This window comes from Synchiropus splendidus, chromosome 16 (genome assembly GCF_027744825.2).
Source record: "Synchiropus splendidus isolate RoL2022-P1 chromosome 16, RoL_Sspl_1.0, whole genome shotgun sequence".
Classification (NCBI taxonomy): domain Eukaryota; kingdom Metazoa; phylum Chordata; class Actinopteri; order Syngnathiformes; family Callionymidae; genus Synchiropus; species Synchiropus splendidus.
Genome location: NC_071349.1, coordinates 8,348,500 through 8,368,396, shown reverse-complemented (window position 1 = coordinate 8,368,396; position 19,897 = coordinate 8,348,500). Strand labels below are relative to the sequence as shown.

The window sequence follows — 19,897 nt, the reverse complement described above, 5'->3', positions numbered from 1 at the left end:
TGGCTGTGGACTCTTCGACCAGAGCTTGGTGTGTGTGGTGGATTGGTTTATCTATTCTTGTGGGGACCAATCATTGGTAAAACACCCCCATGTTAGGACCCTTTTGCCAGACCCCATAAGTTTTAGCCTCAGTTTGAGGATGAAGACTTCAAAATAACTGTCACTTTGGTTCTGTGCCCTGGTTAAGATTAGCCATGTGTTCTGGACAGTCCCCACAAGGTTAGAGATACAAGTGTGCGTGACGTCATGAGCGTATTTGCGAGCCGTTTTATTAAGAAACATGAAGACATGAACAGTAAAATCAGTTGTATAAAAACAATCGTCTGTCCAGGCTGAAGTTCTCGGTACAATACTGCTAAAAACGTCCTACAGAGTAGAATTTCAAGTGTTTCCAGTTCTCAAACCAGCGACCTGATTAAGGCAAGCAGAAGTTCAAACCTGGAGACTTGAAGTTCGATTACCAACCACTGGTGATGCAGCTCGTGCGTCGGGGATGGCACAGGTGCATCTGCCCGGGCAGTTCAGTGGCCTCCTGCGGTCACTTGGGAGATTGCAGCATGTCGCACTGAAGCCCACCAACCGTCGACTCAGTGGCGCCCTCTCTGTTCAAGTAAGTCCGGTGCACTGTTCGCTGCATCACACTTGGCAGAGGTTGTAGCAGGCCATGGGCCGCTCCAGAACGTTGTCTCCGTCCACCTCAAAAACGTAGTCGCAGCGGTGCGCCATCAGAGGAGCGTCCGACAGCGCCACACTCTGGTTGCCAAAGGAGATGACCGTGTCTCTCTGAAGGGAAGGACAGAGGGTCCAAAATAAGTTCCAGTCCTGTTTATACATTAATGTGGTGAGATTTGATCAGGTCAGTGAGGTCAGGTCACTATCTGGCTTTTCTAGTTACACATTATATATATATATATATATATATATATATATATATATTCAAAATCCTGTTGTACAATAGATTTGTTTTTTTTAATATTGTGAATGATAATAATTACAAAATAATAAAAGTTTACTGCACGATTAATTCTGTTTATGTCAAGCGCCTTGTAACTATTTATAGGACCTATATAACTAAACTTTATTCCATTTAAACTTTATCTAAACTTTATATTTGGGAGTATATTTGACCTTCAAATTGAAAATATTTTGGAAAACAATCCCTGTTTATTATTACTTTCTATTCCTATTTTATTTCTATTGTTTGAGGTTCTTATAACTACTGTATTTATTCCTATTCTATTACTACGTTATGAATTTAATCCACAAAAGTCATATTGCGTATGAAGTTGTTGACAGTGATGTTGTTGCACTGTACCCGCTGACTTCCTCGTCTGTTGGTAGAAGGGACCGGGGTGGTGACTCCAGCCACTGCCATCGTGGCTGCCTTCTCAAAGTCCTTCCTGCATATGTGCGCCATGATCCCAGCCGCCAAGGCGTCGCCCAGAACGTTGATCATGGTCCTGAAGCGATCCCTGAGGAGAACCACCACAGTCTTTCTCCGCCTTCAGCAGAAGTGACGGCTCCACGGGCGGCACTTACAGGACCCAGTCGATGGCCACGATCAGGGAGATGTCGGCCGGCGGTAGCCCCACGGAGGTCAGCACGATCACCATGGTAACCAGGCCGGCCTGGGGGATCCCTGCTGCCCCGATGCTTGCCGCCGTGGCGGTGATGCTATTGCAGGGGAGGAGTCAGGTGGAGCGTGACACGGATGGGCCTGAGCTAACACCCACCTGATGGTCACCAGCTGGCCGAAGTCAAGGTCGTACTCGTTGACCTGCGCGATGAAGATGGCGGCCACCGCCTCGTACAAGGCCGTCCCGTCCATGTTGATGGTCGCTCCCACGGGCAGAACGAAGCGGGCGATCTGTCTGTCCACGCCGCAGTTCTCCAGCAGACACTTCATGGTGATGGGCAGGGTGGCGGAGCTGCAGACAAACATGGAGCTGAAGCTCTGCCACCTTCTGACCAGCAGGTGACCCACCTGGACGAGGTGGCCAGCGCGATGACCAGCGCCTGAAGAAGCCCCCGGATGAAGGGGAACGGGTTCTTGCGAGTGAAGAAGAAGTAGAAGGAAGGCAGCAGGACCAGGCCGTGGACGAAGAGCCCCGACAGCACCGTGATGAAGTACATGCCCAGCTTCTCGCCGAGGTGGGCCGGGTCGTGCATGTCCAGGATCTTCCCGGCCACCAGGAAGACGATGCCGAAGGGGAAGTACCTGTGCGGGTCAGAGGGCCGCGGTGTTTGATCAGGCGTGTCGTGTGTTTGCTGCCTTCTCTAACACCATTAAACTGAGCTTCCTCGCTCATTCACTGCAGCGTAATCCACTGGCAGGACAGAGACACCTGAGGTGCCACTGAGCTGCTGTGTCAGCTTCACTTTTAGAAATAATCCGGCTCTGCTCCCGCAGTCTGTCCTTTTTTAGGAGCAACCAGCCCTTCGAGTGTGTGACAGTGAGTGTGTGTGTGTCAGAGAGAGAGGGCAAACGCACCACATGGCCGCGTTAATGATCTTCATGACGCACTCGTTGATGCACTGACACACGTTGACCAGAGGAGCTCCACGTTCTCCCATCTTCCCCAGCAGCAAGCCTGAGAACACACGTTCAGATTACCTAATCTGGTACAGCGCACTACTCCAGAGAGACTAAACAGGAAGATGGACAGCAATGCTGGTATAAACAGAATAATATTGGCGTTTTCTTGCTCAGAAATGTCTCTTTTTTTATTATGTTTTTCTGGAAAACTGCTGGAAACTACACAGCAAACATGCATGACTGTGTTTTTCAATATGCTGGATGATAAATCACCTCATGAAAACACCCTCAAAAATGAATGATTCGAACGTAGCATCCGCAGATCAATGCGACCTTGAATTGACTTTAACAAAGTCATTGGTCATCGATTTTCCAAAACACAGTCTGTTCCATTTGAAGCCGCATGAGCGACCAAAGGGGGACCAAACATGGAGCGTGTGTTGGCTCTTTTATGGCGCTTGACTGCTTCAGAAAAACGTTGACAGTGTAGATATGAAACGGTTCGTTGAAGGTTTGTTGTTCACAACTATCATACGAAGGTCCAACCCGCAGGTGGGTGCAGCGTGGTGGAACCCGCTTGAGAGATGCTTATTCGTCATGCCATGTCACATTGAGGTCAGTGTGGGATGTTCTCACCCATGGTGGCGGAGAAGATGACGATGCCCAGAACGTTCATGCCCTTGCTGGTGCTGGGCACGATCTTGTACTTGATGTCCGGGGCCGGCGTGATCTCCAGGAAGACGGGGTGTCCCAGCCGGGGGTTGTGGTAGTCCGGCATCACGTACACGTAGTTGGCCTGCGACTCCTTGACGTTGGAGGACTGCACGATGGGAACCAGGTCTGTTCGATACTGCGGCGACGGCAAACAGGAGTCGGTGAGGAAGAAAGAAACCAACACTTGAACGAACAACGGTGCGTTCACTGACCTGCTGGAACGTGGCTTCGATCAGGTTGGAGGGGATCATGTTCCTGTGGAGAGGATTGGATTTGAATGGTGGTTTGTCAGCGCTGCATGAGCTTCATCTTTCTGTCTGAGAGTGAACAATATTTGAGCTGGACCAGTGGTGCACATCTTCTCATAGACGACTATCCTCTGACAAGTCAGAAAAACAGCTCATGTCAAGAACCACCTGATGTTCACGATGCTGTTTCTCAATTTGACTAGTTTGCTTGATGTTCTTTACAATGAACTCACTGAGAGGAAAACATTTTTAAACACAAGTTTCCTCCTTGTTTATATTGATATTACAGTCCTCCATTGTGAGTTATGAGTACATGCAGGAGGCTGTCATGCAAATGTGTCCATAGTTAGAGGAACCCTTAGGTATTCTGGGGTCTTAAAAGGGTGTCACCTGACCCCTCAACATTAATAGAGAGACGTTGAAGGAAGTCACAGAGTGGTGACACTGGTGGAGATCAAAAGAGTACTGTGGATAACTGGCCTTACTTCTCACCAAGTTTCTGTATGATAGTTAGCATCCCTGAGCCAAACCATCTCAAGGGACACAAAAATGAGTTGGGGGCCGGATTTGGCCCCCGAGCCTCGAGTTTGACATGGTAGTACATTCTCCTGTGAAACATCTGAAATAGCAACTAAAATGATGGTCTCAAACTGAGGGGAGTTTTCAAACCCATCCTGAGCTTTTATTGTGAGTTAGCCGACACAAAGGAGTCATTTTGTCGGCCATGTTGGCCACAGCAGGGGAAACTATGGAAGAGTGGGCAGTGACAGTCTTCATGGAGGAGAGTGGAAAAATGTCTCCTCAAGAATGACCCTCTTTGGTGCAACAGTCGCCACACGCTGACTCACAGGTGGGCTGAGTCGGACATGGAACTGATTCAGAGTGACAGGGAGAGTGAGAATGGCCGGTGTATTTAAGCCCCATACGTCAGTGGTGGTGTACCGGACACTTTAGACACGTAAGACGGAGGATCTTCTGCTCTGAGCTGCAGACACACACTGATCTTGGTCTGTTGAGTAACCAGATTAAAGTCAAGGGCATTATATGGTTAATCTGGCACATGAATGAGCATGCTGGACCAGCGCATGCGCACTCTCACACACGCCATGTTTTTCCAGGAATGCACCAGATTTATTGCCCTCACTTAAATGAGGCACTGGTGTACATGTGCTGTGCATGTGATGTGCATGTGGGCTCGTCTTCGTGGAGTCCGCTCGGCTACTCACAACTGTCGTGGCAAGACTGTGTGGTGAAACAGTGGAGGTAGCATTGCCAAGGCAGACCAGCTTCAGAGACCCACAGTGATGACCTCACTGGGATTTGAACTGGCAACCTTCTGCTCATAGAAGGCTCATAGACACCTCTGGTCTAGCAGAGACAGAGAAGGTCCAGAGAGACTAGCTGGATGCTCACTGGAGTTGAGAAAATTGCTTGTGTATTTTCACTTTTTCTGCCATTATAGAGTAAAGAGGAGTTTGTTTTTAAAATGTGGGTGTAAACAGTTAGAATTTGTGTTTGTGTAATCCCACAATGTGTGTTGTAAAGTTCTTCATGTTCTGGTGTGTGTGTGTACAAAGAGAGTAGGTGCATGTGGTACTGTGTGTGTCCCTTTAGGCAGGTTGTGTGGTTGTTGTTGTGTGAGAGTTAGAATGTGGTTGTGCATCTCTCTCTCATGTTCATGATCAGTAGCCCCCAGTACTCCAAATATGAGCGGAGCTCTTCAGTAGTCATTGTTTTAAGTACGTTTTAATCCAGTGCTGAGAGCTTCAGTGCTGAGTGGAGGTCATTGTCAGGTGAAGTTGAAGATGAGAGGGAGATCAGCGGGCAGATGCTTCCTCACTCACCTGATCAGATCCAGGAGGGCGTCTGCAGACGTCATCACTGGTCCAGAGCTGGCGTGGTGACCTTCCTTCTCTGAGCCCGTCCCAGGATGGATGATGAGGACCAGCACGATGCCGACGATGACCGCGATGAACGTCGTCCACAGGTAGTAGGTGATGGTCAGGACTCCCAGCCGGCCGCTCGCCTTCGTGTCCATGGCGGACAGGCCGGACATTAAACTGGAGAGTCACACATTTGTTTTAGTGCTGCTATGAAGCGAATAGCTTCAGGTGTGCGGAGCTCCACCATCAGCAGAGACTCAAAGTAGAGCTTATTATATTCATGAGACACACTGGATCATTTTATCACTACAATCAAGTTAAAACCCTTTGGAATGAAACAAGCCAAACACCAAACTGACTTTGGTACTGAAGGGCCGAGTACAGCAGGAGGTCCACAGGACGGCAGAGTTACACAGTTGTTATTTGCATAATTCAACTGTGCAGCAACATTATTTTCTTCCAAAGTTGTCACACATTATCAAGACGAATTGCATTGGTGAATTGGTGGGATCAGAGCCGACCCTTCTCACCCTGATCATGGACTGTTTGTTCCTCTTCCCTCTGGCAGGAGGCTACGGTCCATCCAGACCAGAACCTCCCGTCACAGGAACAGCTTCTTTCCCTCGGCCGTCAGACTGTTGAATTTGTGATCAACCTTTGTTATTTTATTTTATTTTATTTTAGTTTTTATTTTTGACTGCACATTATTCCAAAGTACTTTCCTAGTTGGTGGGATCCCCACTGACCATGGCAATAAATTTGATTCTGATTCTCCTTCACCTTCACCTTCTTCTGCCGCTTATCCGGGTCGCGGAGGCAGCATTCGGAGCAGGGAAGCCCAAACTTCCCGATCCGCACAAACCTCCTCCAGCTCTTCCCGGGGGATCCCGAGGTGTTCCCAGGTCAGACCAGAGACATAATCTCTCCAGCGAGTCCTGGGTCTTCCCCGGGGTCTCCTCCTGGTAGGACATGCCCAGAACACCTCCAAAGGGAGGCGTCCAGGGGGCACCCAGATCAGATGCCCGAGCCACCTCAGCTGGTTCCTCTCGATGTGGAGGAGCAGCGGCTCCACCCCGAGCTCCTCCCGGATGACCGAACTCCTCACCCTATCTCTAAGGGTGTGCCCAGCCACCCTGCAGAGGAAACTCATCTCAGCCGCTTGTATCCGCGATCTCATCCTTTCGGTCATTACCCAAAGCTCGTGACCATAGGTGAGGGTGGGAACGTAGATCGATCGGTAAATCCAGAGCTTCGTCTTGTGACTCAGCTCCCTCCATGATGGTCCGATACAGCGACGCATCAACCCGTCTGTCAATCTCACGCTCCCCTTTTAACCTCACTCGAGATCAAGACCCCGAGATACTTGAACTCCACCACTTGGGACAAGAACTCTCCACCGACCCGGAGAGAGCAAACCACCTTATTCCGGTCGAGAACCATGGCCTCAGACTTGGAGGTACTGATCCTCATCCCGGCCGCTTCACACTCGGCTGCAAATCGCCCCAGTGCATGCTGAAGGTACCGTGCTCAACACCTTCCAAGTCGCAGCTGCACACAAGTCACCCAACAGCCTGTGACAGTCAGTCTCCATTTTAACTGCTGCAGGCTAATCCTAGCATGAAGCATCTCTGTGGTTAGCTTCCAAACAGTCCTCCTCCACTGCTCTGCTGACGTGCACCCCATCTTTCAACAGAGTCACTTCCACCTGCATCTGGAAGCTTCCAGGTGAATGACTGACAGAAAGATCCTGTGGAGCTGCACAGCCTCAACACTGCTCTTCACAGGTCACAGTATGGTCATGCTGGGTTCACTTCTCTCACCTGGACGTGATAAGAGGCAGAATCAACATCTTCAACATCCTCATCAGCAGCTCACCGGGGAAGGAGAAGTAGATCTTGGCCTGCAGGAGAAACACGCCACAGATTTCAGCGTCGGGGTGGTCTTGAAAGAGAAACACTCGCTCCACTTGTTCTGCTTTGATAAATAAAGTTTCACACACGTGAACAGGACCAGCAAGATCCTATTCAGATGTGAACATGAAGTCCATCATCATCTGCATGCTGGACCCTCCACTGGTCTGACATACATGTGAAGTGTGATGTCAACAACATGCAACAGATTTTTCAGGTTTGACTCATTCACAATGTCAATCTGTTTACTTATCATGTGTTGTAAATGTTGCCTGGTTTGACACAGATGATTCTGATGGGAAAAGGTCAAAGGTCAACCGAGCTTCTTTACACTCACTTGACCCCGGAACAATGTGATATTTTAGTGATCAAACAGCAAGGTGACTTCACGCTTCAAGAGAAGAAGAGAAGAGGTTGAAGCACTTCAGGCCAGAATTGTGTCCCAATACTGAGAACTGGGGGTGTCGAGAAGTAGGTATTCACATTCTTTTTAAAAGCATCCATATTAGCAGCACAAGTTTGCGGACTGTTTGTCGCATAAGATCAGCTCATGCCTGCTCTGAATAGAGTGTACAGCTCTGTGTTGCATCTTAGGACAGTGCACTGTTTCACTACAGGTTTTTGTATGTTCAAATGTGAAACCGAAACTTCAGGTTAAGACCATCTCTTCTGTCCTCCCAACTTCATCTTGATGGTCCCTCACAACAGTAACAACATATAACGTGGCCCCTAAAAACATTCCCTGGTCCGCCCCTGTCACTTCACTCAAAGGAAAGGATGCCTTACTGAGGGGCCCCTGGGCAGGTGAACCGCCAAGCTGCACATACAGGATGTCTTGTTTGATGCAGGAACAATTTTAGTCACGTATTTCAAGTGTAACAAACAGATGAAGATTAAGTTAATCTCTCTCGTCCAGTATAGGACTGAAGCTATTGAAAGAAACACCTTGAAAGCAGCAGGTAAAGTGAGAATGAAACGGTGGAAGCTTGGAGCCTAAAGTTATTATTGATGAACGTTCTCCTGCTGTCCTCAGTGATCATCGGTTAAGCTGCGCCTCAATTATCTGCTGTGTTTAGAGCATCTTACATCACAGTGACGCAAGCTCCTCAGAGCGCCTGGCTTCAGCAGCGGGGCCAAGACGCTGGCTACACTGAGAATAACAATGTACATATCTAACGTATAGATGGAGTCTGACTGATGGAAGGTCACGAGCTGGTGTCCAAAGAAAGAGATCCATGTTGCAGCACAACAGTTCAAGATGACCTCTAGGGTTAGAGTGTGGCGTGCGCGTGTACCTGGGTGGACAGGTTGAGGGTCCGGAGCAAGAATCCGAGCACACATCCCGTCAGCACCGCGAACACCGAGAGGGTCAGCAGGCCGTTCCTCTTGCAGTAGTCCTTCACGTACGCCCTGAGTTTGGCCGGCAGCAGGCTCTGGATCGACTTTCTCATCCAATCCATGGTGGTCTTCGCCGGGTCGGGACCCCCTCCTCCTTGAGCAACCAGTGTCAAGCAAGACACCCTTTGTCCCGAGAAGTGAGGAGGATGGAGAGAGTCTGATGGAGTCTTGGCCCTCTGTCACTCTGAGCTGCTCATCCAGTCTGAGAGAGGAAGCATTGACTGATGAAGCCAAAGGTTTCCCTAAACGGATTATCCAGATCCCATGCAACACAGGTCTTCCTCCGCTGCCGCCCAGCTTATGGACCAAAGACATCTCAGTCCACCAGAGGTTACCGTCAATTATTTCAGGGAAGTTCTTCCTCTCCTCCTCATGCTTCCAAACAAACATATATTAAAACAGACTACTACACTATATTGATAACCTTTTTACCAGTAATATTTGACACGCTCCTTTGGTGAGTTTAGATTGGCTGTGGTGTCAGAGTCGGCGATGATGATCTGTATAATAGGATGAGGTCAGAAGCCAGAGGCTAAAGGTGCGACCGTGAGAGCCCAGCATATGTCCAGTGAACTGCTGGAGACTGGGACAGAAGCAGTGTTTTTCACCACATTCCTGGCTCTGGTTTGGCTGAGAACCACTGAGGATTAAGACGGTACATGTTCAGTGGAATAGCGATGTTGACAGTATGGTCAGGTCTGCGATGACCATGGAGATGACTCCACCTTTGTCTCTGCTCTGCAACAATGTCGTCCACGTCACCTTCGGACAATCCAATCACCTGTAATCCCGTCCTCGAGCCAAGCTCAAACATGTGCCAACATGTGTTGAGGTTTGTCAGGTTTGTCCCAATCCCTGTGACATTGTCCTCACTTTAGCAAATCCCTGAGGAACAAATGGCACATGCTCAGTCAGTTTTACTGCTTCAGAAACGCTGAACAGCCTGTTGCAAAGAGAGAAATACAAGAAAAGTTGTGTCTCATGTGGGTTCTCCTGCAGTGCAATGCATTCCAATGCATCCTTCTGGATTATAGATCACTGTGCAGCACAGAGGCGGCTCTTTCATTTCACTGGTCCTGAGATGAAGGCAGCAAAATAACTGGCCATAAAATCTTCATATGAAAATCCAATGTAATGTAGTGCAGCCTGCAGTTAAAACGCAGGTCAAAAAGGGTTACATCGCCACCTAGTGTTCTTTGACTTTACTGAATTTGAAGGGTTCTATTCTGAAATGTTATGAAATGTTATGTTGTGTTAAAATAATGTGTCTGGGTCAAAGGTCGGGGGCACGACTGAGGCATCAAGGGGCGAGTCTGAGGCGGTTTACGGTCTACTGGTACTGCAGTTTATAGTTCCCTCTGCTGGCCCTCAATATGCAACACAGTTTGTTTCTTCACCGAAACCCTCAGTCCACAAACTCCTCCATCTTTATCACTCTCTTTAGAGCCTCATTCATTCATTATTTGTTGGGCTTCTGAGTGGAAATCTTCCGTTTCATGCTGTCAATCGTAGACTATCAAAGTTCCTGAGATGTTGATAAGCCACATATTAGTAACTAACACCGATCAAAGGTTATGAAATTTGTTTGTGCTCATTTGTGCGCAGAAGCGATTTGAAACCGAGGAATATATTTAGGTGCTATAAAGGTGGATTAAAAACCTTTCTAAAATATCCACCATTATTGCATTTTATTTATGTATTTACTGTATTTTCTGTTGTCTATAAACTGCACTTAAACTACAGTATGCAAATGTTCCACAGTGAGATAAGTAAAGAGAATCTAATATAAAAAGAACCCCTATAATTCAGAGCTAACAAAACACCGTTTGCATGAACAGGCTGTTCTGCATCACCAAAAACAAAGGGATTTTGTATCAGAGGCGTGATATGATCCTCAAAGCCTCTAAAGGAAAACTAAAGATGAAAAAGTTAAATAAAAGCGGGAGGCTGCTCCCATTCGTCTCGTATATTAAAAGGACGTTTAAAGGACTGGAAGACCTTTGAAACAAACCTGAAGGGAATAACAAACACATATGTTTTTGCATTACCTATTTATAAAAGTTGGTACTGTGTTCAGCGCTTCCTCTTATTCCGGATCATAAAAGGAAATTAGTTTTGAAAAGTTGACGGCCGTTTTCACCGACTACAGTAGACGTCACTCCGCGGATCTCTGTGATTGGTCAGCACCCCCAGCCGTGAAGCTCCGCCCCCTCCAGGTCTACTCACTCCGCTCGAGTCAGCCGCCGCCGCAGCAGCACTTTTCCCGGCAACTTTCTCACCAAGATAAGGTAACTTAAAACCACCCTGTCGCCAACAACAGCATGTTTTGACGTGTATTATGTTTCTGCCAGTCGGTGTCAGACCGGGGACGGCATCAGAATGAGCCATTTAAAGGACCGCTTCGTGGCCATGTGTCACGAGAAAAACCTGGTGACGGACCAGCTGGCGGCGCTGGAAGAAAAAACCGGAGTTCAGAGAGAACTAATCGCTTTGGGTATGTTGAAACCTCCCGGACGGTCGGGTTCCGCGCACCTGCTGGAAAGCAAAGTTCATCCGCCTCACACCTCCGTGCGCCATAACGGAACACAGCAACGTGATCCTGTTTGGTCACGAGCTGGTTAACTGTTTGTTCCACTCGCTATGGGACGCAGTCAATCACTGATCGCGCCTTCCTTAATAGTTAAGTGAAAACGCGTCTGTTATTCCCTTAAAATCTCACTTCAGATCCTGCGCTGGTGTGAGTGTTTACCCAAAGAAAATGCTTCCATTAAACTGGAATGCCTCCACAAGCTCTATACTTACTCAGTAACCATTCCGTTTTTCCAGTTTGTAAGTATATATTTATCACTTAGGAATGCAGCTAGTACTGACAGTAGTAGAGTAGTAGTTCTACTGTTGTGCTGTAAAGTAAATCTTAGAGTTGTGTAACCTCAGATGTGTACTAGTTCATTGTCATTTTAACTTTGACTTTGAATATTAATGCTGACATATGCTGGCATTTGTCAATAAAGTGGGTGTGGGGGGTTTGCACGTCTTAGTCAATGTTGTTACGTCACATATTCATTCTCTCTCTGCCAGATCTCTTAACAGCGTGTCTGTTAGGTCAATCAAACTTCATAAATGAGTAGCATATTTACCGTCCCTAATAGCATGTAATGCTGCCACTTCGCCTCAATATGGCTCAAGTTTTCCTGCGTCAATGTACTTGTCAACAAACAATTCAAATATTGTCCCGTTCTGCACACAAGCAACTTCAGAAATTCATGTCCAATACTGTGGCGGAAAAGGTTTTCAGACAGTCTCAAATATTATCATGAAAATACTTGGCAGCTTTTGTGTTTCAACAGGTGTGACTGCATTACACAGACACAAACAAATACAAGTGATCTGTTCTTAACAAGAGAAACTAACCTAACTAACTTCTTGACAGTTTCATCACGTCAGTTCTAACATTGTTGGTATCAAAGTCAGCAAAACTGAGCTAAAATATATATATATATGTAAGCCATCACACTACAAAGTTAAGAATTTTCCATTTGCACTCAGTTGAAAGCGTGAAGAGTCTCCAAAAACTTTTTTCCACCCCTGCAAAAGCTATCATTGTCACTGCATTATACACGCTGTAATGAGCTGGAAATGCCAGCAGCTGGTCCCCGGAGTATTTATATCACCCCCTGAAATATCCCAGTGCAGGTCAGCAATGGAAGGAGATACCAAGATGTTCAAGTCTCCGCTGCCTCACTGCTGGGTCTGAAGCGAGCATACCTGAGGCAGTGTTGTGAACCAGCACGGCTCCTGTGATGCCACTTAGTCACAGGAAACATGTTAATCAAGTTGACCTACATTCAGACACTCGGCTGCATCTGATGTTGGCAACCACAGGCTGGCGATAAAGGAGGAAGTGTCTAGCAGTGTGTTCCGATCGCGTGTAGACTGTCGCATCTAGACTCGCACTTTCTTGCTGTTTCACTACACATATAAAATAATGGTCATCTGCAGTCAGCAGGCTGGTTTTCTGTGTGTCCTGGAGGAAATCCACTCACGCTCGGTCAGCACAACCTGGCACTCACCGTGTTGTTACGGCTGACGGGTGGAGTGTTTACTGACATGTATTTGTCGCTCTTGCTTCAACTCTCGGGAGTTTGTTCTTGATAAAACAATTCACAAAGACAACATAATGCTAACACTGAACCTGAAGTAATTGAAAGTTATTCAGGTATTAATGGAAGCCTGGTGAAATAAGATTTTGTCCCGACTTGACACCTGTTTCCTCCTCAACACTGAAGGCCTCAGCAGGAAGAGTCCAGAGCTGCAGTTGGTCAGGCCACTACTTGGGGGAATAGAACGATGCTAACTCTCCTGTATGTTTCTTCTAGACAGGAACAGTTTGCATTAGCACTCTTGCTTAGCCTTGCTAACAGTTGTCGTTGCAAATGCTGAAGTTGAAAAATGTAGACCTTGACGCCAAGTTACGGTGTGTTGACCAATCGGAGTGCAGGTTTTGTAGTGATGTATGGAGGGAAATCATCAGGAAGTGTTCGCTAACATTCATGACTCACCAAGGTGATGGCTCCTCTGAAGGACCTGGTGGACCCAACTCTTTTGTTGTTTGTTGCTATAATAGACATCTGCTAGCGATAAAGGGCTACAATGCTGTCTCCCTGATTCGCCATGTTGATTCACCCCCACTCGGTGGACCTACTTTTTTAGTCGTTTTGTCGGCTCCAACCAACTTATCGTTGTCCCTTTGCCTTCGCGAGAGCATCACGACGCCAACTGTTGCCACAGACTGTGTACCACAACCTTCTCAGTTATTTGGCATGGACGTAGTACTGAGCACTTCTTGAAAACACCTGGGAATAAGACTTTTTTTGTGTGTGATCTGGAGTTGGGTCTGTTTTTCGGGTGCCCCGAGTCCTCCATGGTTCTGTTGGCTGGCTGTTTTGGGGCCATACTGGGTTTCAATACTGTTTCAGGACTAATTCTTTTTGGCGGGACTTTACAGAATTCTCAGCGGCTAGCACTGTTAGCTTCAGTGTTAGCAGCCTTAGGCGTGTTCCAGCAGTCACCTGACCTGCTGTTTCTCACCTTCAGGAGAGTAATAATGCGCGATATGAATCATTAAATAAACATGTTGGATGATAGCGTCTAATCAGGGAGTGGGCCGGGATATGACACTGTTATAAACAACCTTTTGCATGGTTGTGTCAGAGTATGACCTTTTATGGCTTCATATCTGAGGGACGATTTCTGCTTTTCAGGTAGAGATTTGTGCCTCTTTTGTACCGCTAAAGACACAAACACGGAGAGGAAATAAGCTAGTTCCCACTGCGTTTATGCATAGAAGGAAACTAAAATGACAGATAGGACTGTAAAACAGTTTTTTAGGGAACTTAGAAAAATGCAGGAGAGGTTAAGTATTGTAGAAACTTAAGAAAAAGAGTCCATGAAGTCACTCACAAACATGGACTTGAGAACTACTCTGACACTGCTGCTTCTCCTCTTCATCTTTTTGTGTCGCAAATGAACAGTGCTGCCCCCTATAGGTCATCAGTAGATGTTTCCTCACGCAAGACAGGTTTCAGTTGGAGAAATGCAACCCTTTGGACTCAAGTCAGACCTTAGATGGAAAGCTGCCTGACCTGTGCCCATTCATTTTGCCACAGATATTAATGCAGTTGTAAGCACTGATAACATCTGCTGTGGACCTTGACTCCAATGATGACTCCATGTAGGAGAATTGTGGAACAACTATGTTCCTGTTTATTATTTATATATTAATCTCTCTCTCAGTCTGTAGCTGGGGGAACGTTTGATAAACAAAGTACTGTGAAAGACTTTTATTTTAGATTTAAAAGATGCAATGATCTTCATTTATTTTACATTTAAATGAAAAGTCTACTCAGTGACTTTTAAAACTTTTTAAATGTTTTATTGACTGCTGAGTGTTACATTGAAATCGCGGCACTGGAGCCCCTGCTCCACTGGAATGGACCCTCCCCTCAGCATCAGAGGCATTTTAGAGTTTTAAAGGTGACTCATTATTATTCAAATATTCATCACCTTGTATTCCTGGCCGCCCATGTTTGATAGTAATAATGCGTCTACATGGATACCAGTCAAAAATTCATTCATTCATCATTCACTCTGGCGATCCTCGGTGTGGCAGGTCTCTGAGTGACCTGATGCTCCGTGGGGCCCCAGTTTGTGGTTCAACAACAGACTTGAACAACTTTTTGCCTTTGCTGACTCGAACTTGTGCTCTGCAAATGTTTACCGTTCTGACTCCTAGCACCCGTTCTTCCAGTTTGTGGCCCATTTTAGAGAAGTTGTTGGGATGTTTTGGTTCTGCTCCACATCCAAATGGTGCGGTGGCCTGATGTGACTGTGGCTGTCCGTCACTGTCCTCAGCAGCCTAAAGTAAACATGTCGTGCCGATTGTCCTGCTGTTTAAATACGTCCAGAAAGTCTGGCGACGGCCGTGCTTTGCTAACAGCTAACCAAATATTAGTCAGTCATTAGGTCAATAATGCTGCAAATTCAGGTCATTAAAATATCTTAATCCTGCTGGGTTTTTTTTTTTTATCACTGTTCAAGTGAGCACTGAGGTTTGATGCAAGTCGCCGCTCGCCTCAACAGGAAGTCAGTGTGAGAGGGTTACATGACCGCAGGGGTCAGGAGGCCTCTTGCAGGCCCTCTGCTGGGAGCCTAGTGAGGACTGTGTTGTGTTTTTAGGCGCTCCTCCAGATCCTGCTTCTGGTTTCGGCAGACATCCTGCTGTCAGGCGCACCCACTTGACAACACCGTGACTTGTTTGATGACTGTCACCTTACCCTTCCTGCTCTCCTCCCCCCGCTGCTGCAGGTGCTCTCGCCGTGGTTGGGCTCTACCTCCTGTTTGGATTTGGTGCGTCTCTGCTGTGCAACCTGATCGGCTTCCTCTACCCAGCTTACTTCTCGTAGGTATCAGGTTACGTGTGGATTCACGTCTGACAATGGCAATCTGTGCCTCAAACCTTTCCAATCTGGAGCAACATTCCGGGAGGGAAACTGCAGTGCCGAAGGAACATGACAGGTCATTTACATCAGAGGTGGCAATTCACTTCCCTTATGGCACAGATTGTATTCTGTGGTTTGAAGGAAAAGCCTTTATGTGATGCACAAAGTAACAAGTGGAACTGTCTTTAGAGAAATAAGCCAAAATTGTCATTTGCTTATACTTGTATTTCTTTATTTATACAGTCAAATATTCTGAGGGAAAATTAAGTTTAATTTAAATAAGAACTTTAAGCATATTTACAAGCAAACTAGTATTGGAATAATAAAAAAAATGCGCTCATGAGGGCCACGTTTGGCCCCTGGGTCACACTGATTTAGAGCAGTGTTTATCAAATGATAGTAAACTGTATTCAGAAGTGCTTGTGTATTTGAAGGCTCTCCAGGGGTATGACAGTTTCAAAAAAATCTATTTTATGAAACGATAATATGCACTTCCTCAACCTTCTTAAGGTATATAATGTTTGGGCCAGTAAAACTCTTATGTCCGTGCTTGTTTGCTTCAGTGAACGTCCATCCACAGCCTTGTGCATGTTGCTATTCCTTGTTAAAGGTTGTAGGCCACATCTTCTGCCCACTGAGTCTTGTTGTGTGTCTACAGCATCAAGGCCATCGAGAGCAGCGTGAAGGACGACGACACGCAGTGGCTCACTTACTGGGTGGTCTATGGACTATTCAGCCTGGTGGAAGCTTTCTCCGACATCTTCCTCTTCTGGTTCCCCTTTTACTATGCTGGCAAGGTTGGTGTTCAGTTTACCTCAATGGCGCGAGAGATTGATTTTTAGGAGAAACATTGCACTCTAGTGGACAATATGTATTGCAAGAGTGGAGGAGTGAAACGCGATATTTGATGAAAAATTAAAAAGAAAAATGAAGAGGAAAAAAATAGTTGGAGCTCACCATCTCAATTTGTATTTTCGAAAAGACCCTGGTGTATCGGAGCTCTTTACTGTTTTTCTTAATGTTATTTAAAAAAAAAAAAATTATTATATATATATATATATATATATATATATATATTGTGAAGTAACAAAACTCTCTGATCTCTCTGCCAATGATCTCAAGTTAAAACAACTTCAGGTTTTGGGTTTTGATGAACGAATCATGAATGCGATGTCTTCTCTCAGTGCGTCTTCCTGATCTGGTGCATGGCTCCTGTGAGGTGGAACGGCTCTGAAATTCTGTACCGCCGCGTCATCCGGCCGTTCTTCCTAAAACACCAGGCCGCCATGGACAACATGGTCAACGATCTGAGCGCCAAGGCTAAGAGCGTGACTGAGACGGTCACCAAGGAGGGTGAGTGTCCGAGCGAGATCTCTCACGCGCGGGGATCCTGAAATAACAGTTTCGCCATCTTTGTCCTCACCAGCTCTCAACACAGCGCTGAACCATGACAAGAGCAAGTAAAAGGTTGATTCACATGAATGAGTTTGTCTTACCTTTTTATTGACTATCTATGGACACGAGGATGAAGCCATGCTGTTTGTGAAACTGTGAGAAGATGGAAGGAGAAGAAAGAAGTGCTGGCAACACTGGAGGCTTCCATTCATGAAGAGAACTGGAGATGGAGCTCTGCGCTCGCCGTAGAGCATCCTTGGATTTTAACACTTTCACTGTGACTCAAGTTTTTACATCACTGTTGTTCTGAAACTTCACTCACACACTGCTCAACCGGCGGGATGATTCTCACTCTTTTTAACCGTCTTGTCTTTGATCATGTCCTGATTCATCACCTCACTGTGGTAAAATAATAAAACTGGAACCGAACGAGGCTTAGTGTCCTGCGCCACTGTTTCTGTGTCTTCTGCCCCGTCACAAACTGGGGAATTGGATTTTACTTGAGCTGTATTGCGCTTGCTCGCTCCACTGATCCCAGTAATGGTTTTCTGTCTCATCTGAGACGGGCTCGTCTTCAATCTCCAGCTCCTCCGGTGCTCCCTGGTGAGTTTGAACTGACTAAAAATAAAAAGCTGCACAGACGTGAGCCCTGCCGAAATAAAAGCTACTGTCCAGAAATACTGTAACTGATAAAGCTGTGGGTGGCATGTGCCGCTGTTGTCTCGACCGATATCAGTCATCAAAGACTGAATATCAAAGTACATTAAATGCCCTGTCTGTTAACAGTGGTGACAGGCTTCATGAGAGGGTTGCTGCAAACGTTTACGAATTTTATCTGCAAAAACTGACGGACGAAGAAAGCGTCTTAGAACCAGACAACATCAGTGGGTGTTCAACTTGAGTCAGGTTTCTAGAACTACATTTAGAATCCCAGTTCTTGTAACACCCAGACAGATTAAGTGCTGAAAACGTTTGCTTTTACAAGAAGTTTGTAGTTCATTTTGTTGTGATTTATCGCAATTATTTTTCACTAGTTTCAATATTACTTGCATTTTAATCATATTTAATTTATTTTTAATAAAGTTTTTTTTTATTCATACATTTTTGTTTAAGGTATTCTGATGATACTTCAATCTTAGTTTGAGCTTTTACAATAGGATCAGTTTATATTGTCACGACTAGCATATGCATACAGATGTTGATATACATCAAAAAATATTTCAATAAACTTCAATTTCAAATGTTCTTAAATGGGTTAGATCACATTTCCATATGATTCTGCACAATCCTAAATGTTTTCCAGCATCTTCTTCCTGAGAGTCTGCCTCTTGATTTGTTTATGAAATGCCTGCTCCCACTTCAAGTGTCTTTCAGACTCTCCAACCAGCCAGATCTTATGTGTTTGCTCCGCGCACATGCTTGAGCGGGTCTTAATAGAGGCCCTTTGTGGCGGAAATAGAGGTCTGACCCGGGCCACTTGAAGCCGCAGACGAGACGGTAGCTGACATTGTGTGAGCAATGTCCACTTCAGCACCAGCTCCTCACTGGAGATGAGACTTGGAGATGAGACAGGTGGGGATCAGCAGTTGAGGGGGCTTGATTTAGTGGGAATGGGGCCACTAGCCGAGCCCCCCTCCTCTGTCTACGAAGAAGAATTAAGATTATTGAACTTTCAATAAACAAAAGCTATCTTATCCTTAGGTTCAGTGGACAACAGGAAGCCATAAGCTTCACAAACGGAACCTCATGTACCTTAAACTGGGCTGTAGTTCTACATCCTACCGATAGAGACCGACAAACACTCGTGTTTCTGAGGCTAAGACATGTAAAGGAAGTGAGCGTCCCTGCACTGAATCCTCCACGGGCCTTCCATGCCTCAGTATTTCAGTTGGACCGAGTATTAAGCGCAGTGAAGCCCAGACCTCCCACTACGAGCCGGGGACTCGGGAGCGTGCTGCGGTATCGACCCAGTCGTCTCTCCTCTGGTTCTGACTGAGCCGTGTGTGATCTGCTCCTGGCTGAGGCCCGGACTCTCTCCATGGTGCTGAAACTGAAGCGATCACACGCCCTACACGACGTGCTAATGACGTCACGTGCCTACTGCCAGTTAAAGAAGCGATCGCGTCACTAGTGACGTCACACGCGAATGAATGAGAGTTTGCTAAGCAAAATGAGCGATGCTTTATTTTTTTTATTCATTCATTCAATTATTTGTTTTTGTTTTCCAGCTCAGCTTTCTTTAGGTAAGTGAAAAAAGTGCCATTATTGTAATCGGAAAGTGGTTTTTCTTAACGAACTTTGTAATTAAATAAAATAGCGAGATAAGATAATGAGATTTAAATCAGATTCGGATATTCAACAAATTTAAATTGTCTTTGCCTTCTAAAAATAGAAAATCGTTCTCATTTTGATGAATGAAAGTACTATTAGATATAAATGTAGATATTTAAAATAGTGAAAAAGGTAGAGGAAAATACTACCGTGAATTAATAGTGGGGGTGCATCAAAATTATTTGAAAATCTAAGATTAAAAAAGGCAATTTATTGATTGCAACTATAGCTTTGTTCATGTGTAGTTTATAGAGTGGATGCTACTGTTTCCCACCAACGGCGTTGGTCCAGTGACTTCCTGTCAGACCGGAAGTTGGACGTTAAAAAAGTTGCGGGTTGTCTTGATATAGGTAGAACAGAAACTAATCATAAGGCGGTTTTAGTCCTCAGTAACTTCTGTGGGCCACCAGGGGGATTAGTAGAAGAGAAAATCACACATGATAAATGCGTTTGTACATAGGAGTTATGAAAAAACGCCAACAAC

General features: G+C 45.9%; 2 protein-coding genes across 2 annotated transcripts; one reads left to right on the top strand and one right to left on the bottom strand.

Moving 5' to 3' along the window:
* Nucleotides 1–331: 331 nt before the first annotated feature.
* slc1a8b (solute carrier family 1 member 8b) lies at nt 332–8,884 on the bottom strand. Its single transcript, XM_053844307.1, has 11 exons — nt 8,587–8,884; nt 7,202–7,281; nt 5,343–5,558; nt 3,463–3,505; nt 3,173–3,386; nt 2,492–2,591; nt 1,985–2,218; nt 1,734–1,928; nt 1,540–1,674; nt 1,316–1,472; nt 332–783 (listed from the first exon to the last, which is right to left on the bottom strand). The coding sequence occupies exons 1-11, from the start codon at nt 8,749–8,751 to the stop codon at nt 637–639; spliced, it is 1,686 nt and encodes a 561-aa protein (XP_053700282.1). The 5' UTR covers nt 8,752–8,884; the 3' UTR covers nt 332–636.
* Nucleotides 8,885–10,644: 1,760 nt separating this feature from the next.
* zgc:101744 (Receptor expression-enhancing protein 6-like) lies at nt 10,645–17,515 on the top strand. Its single transcript, XM_053844314.1, has 6 exons — nt 10,645–10,977; nt 11,041–11,183; nt 15,554–15,647; nt 16,346–16,484; nt 16,872–17,040; nt 17,114–17,515. The coding sequence occupies exons 2-6, from the start codon at nt 11,069–11,071 to the stop codon at nt 17,149–17,151; spliced, it is 555 nt and encodes a 184-aa protein (XP_053700289.1). The 5' UTR covers nt 10,645–10,977; nt 11,041–11,068; the 3' UTR covers nt 17,152–17,515.
* Nucleotides 17,516–19,897: the final 2,382 nt, after the last annotated feature.

What these genes read in the sequence shown, in the direction of transcription:
- slc1a8b (XM_053844307.1), bottom strand. Translation starts at nt 8,751, where the DNA reads ATGGATTGGATGAGAAAGTCGATCCAGAGCCTGCTGCCGGCCAAACTC. An exon ending in GCCCTCCTGGATCTGATCAG is followed by an intron (nt 3,506 to 5,342) that starts GTGAGTGAGGAA and finishes TCCTCTCCACAG; the next exon opens with GAACATGATCCCCTCCAACC. An exon ending in GTGGCCATCGACTGGGTCCT is followed by an intron (nt 1,473 to 1,539) that starts GTAAGTGCCGCC and finishes GGTTCTCCTCAG; the next exon opens with GGATCGCTTCAGGACCATGA.
- zgc:101744 (XM_053844314.1), top strand. Translation starts at nt 11,069, where the DNA reads ATGAGCCATTTAAAGGACCGCTTCGTGGCCATGTGTCACGAGAAAAAC. An exon ending in CTCTACCCAGCTTACTTCTC is followed by an intron (nt 15,648 to 16,345) that starts GTAGGTATCAGG and finishes GTGTGTCTACAG; the next exon opens with CATCAAGGCCATCGAGAGCA. An exon ending in CCTTTTACTATGCTGGCAAG is followed by an intron (nt 16,485 to 16,871) that starts GTTGGTGTTCAG and finishes GTCTTCTCTCAG; the next exon opens with TGCGTCTTCCTGATCTGGTG.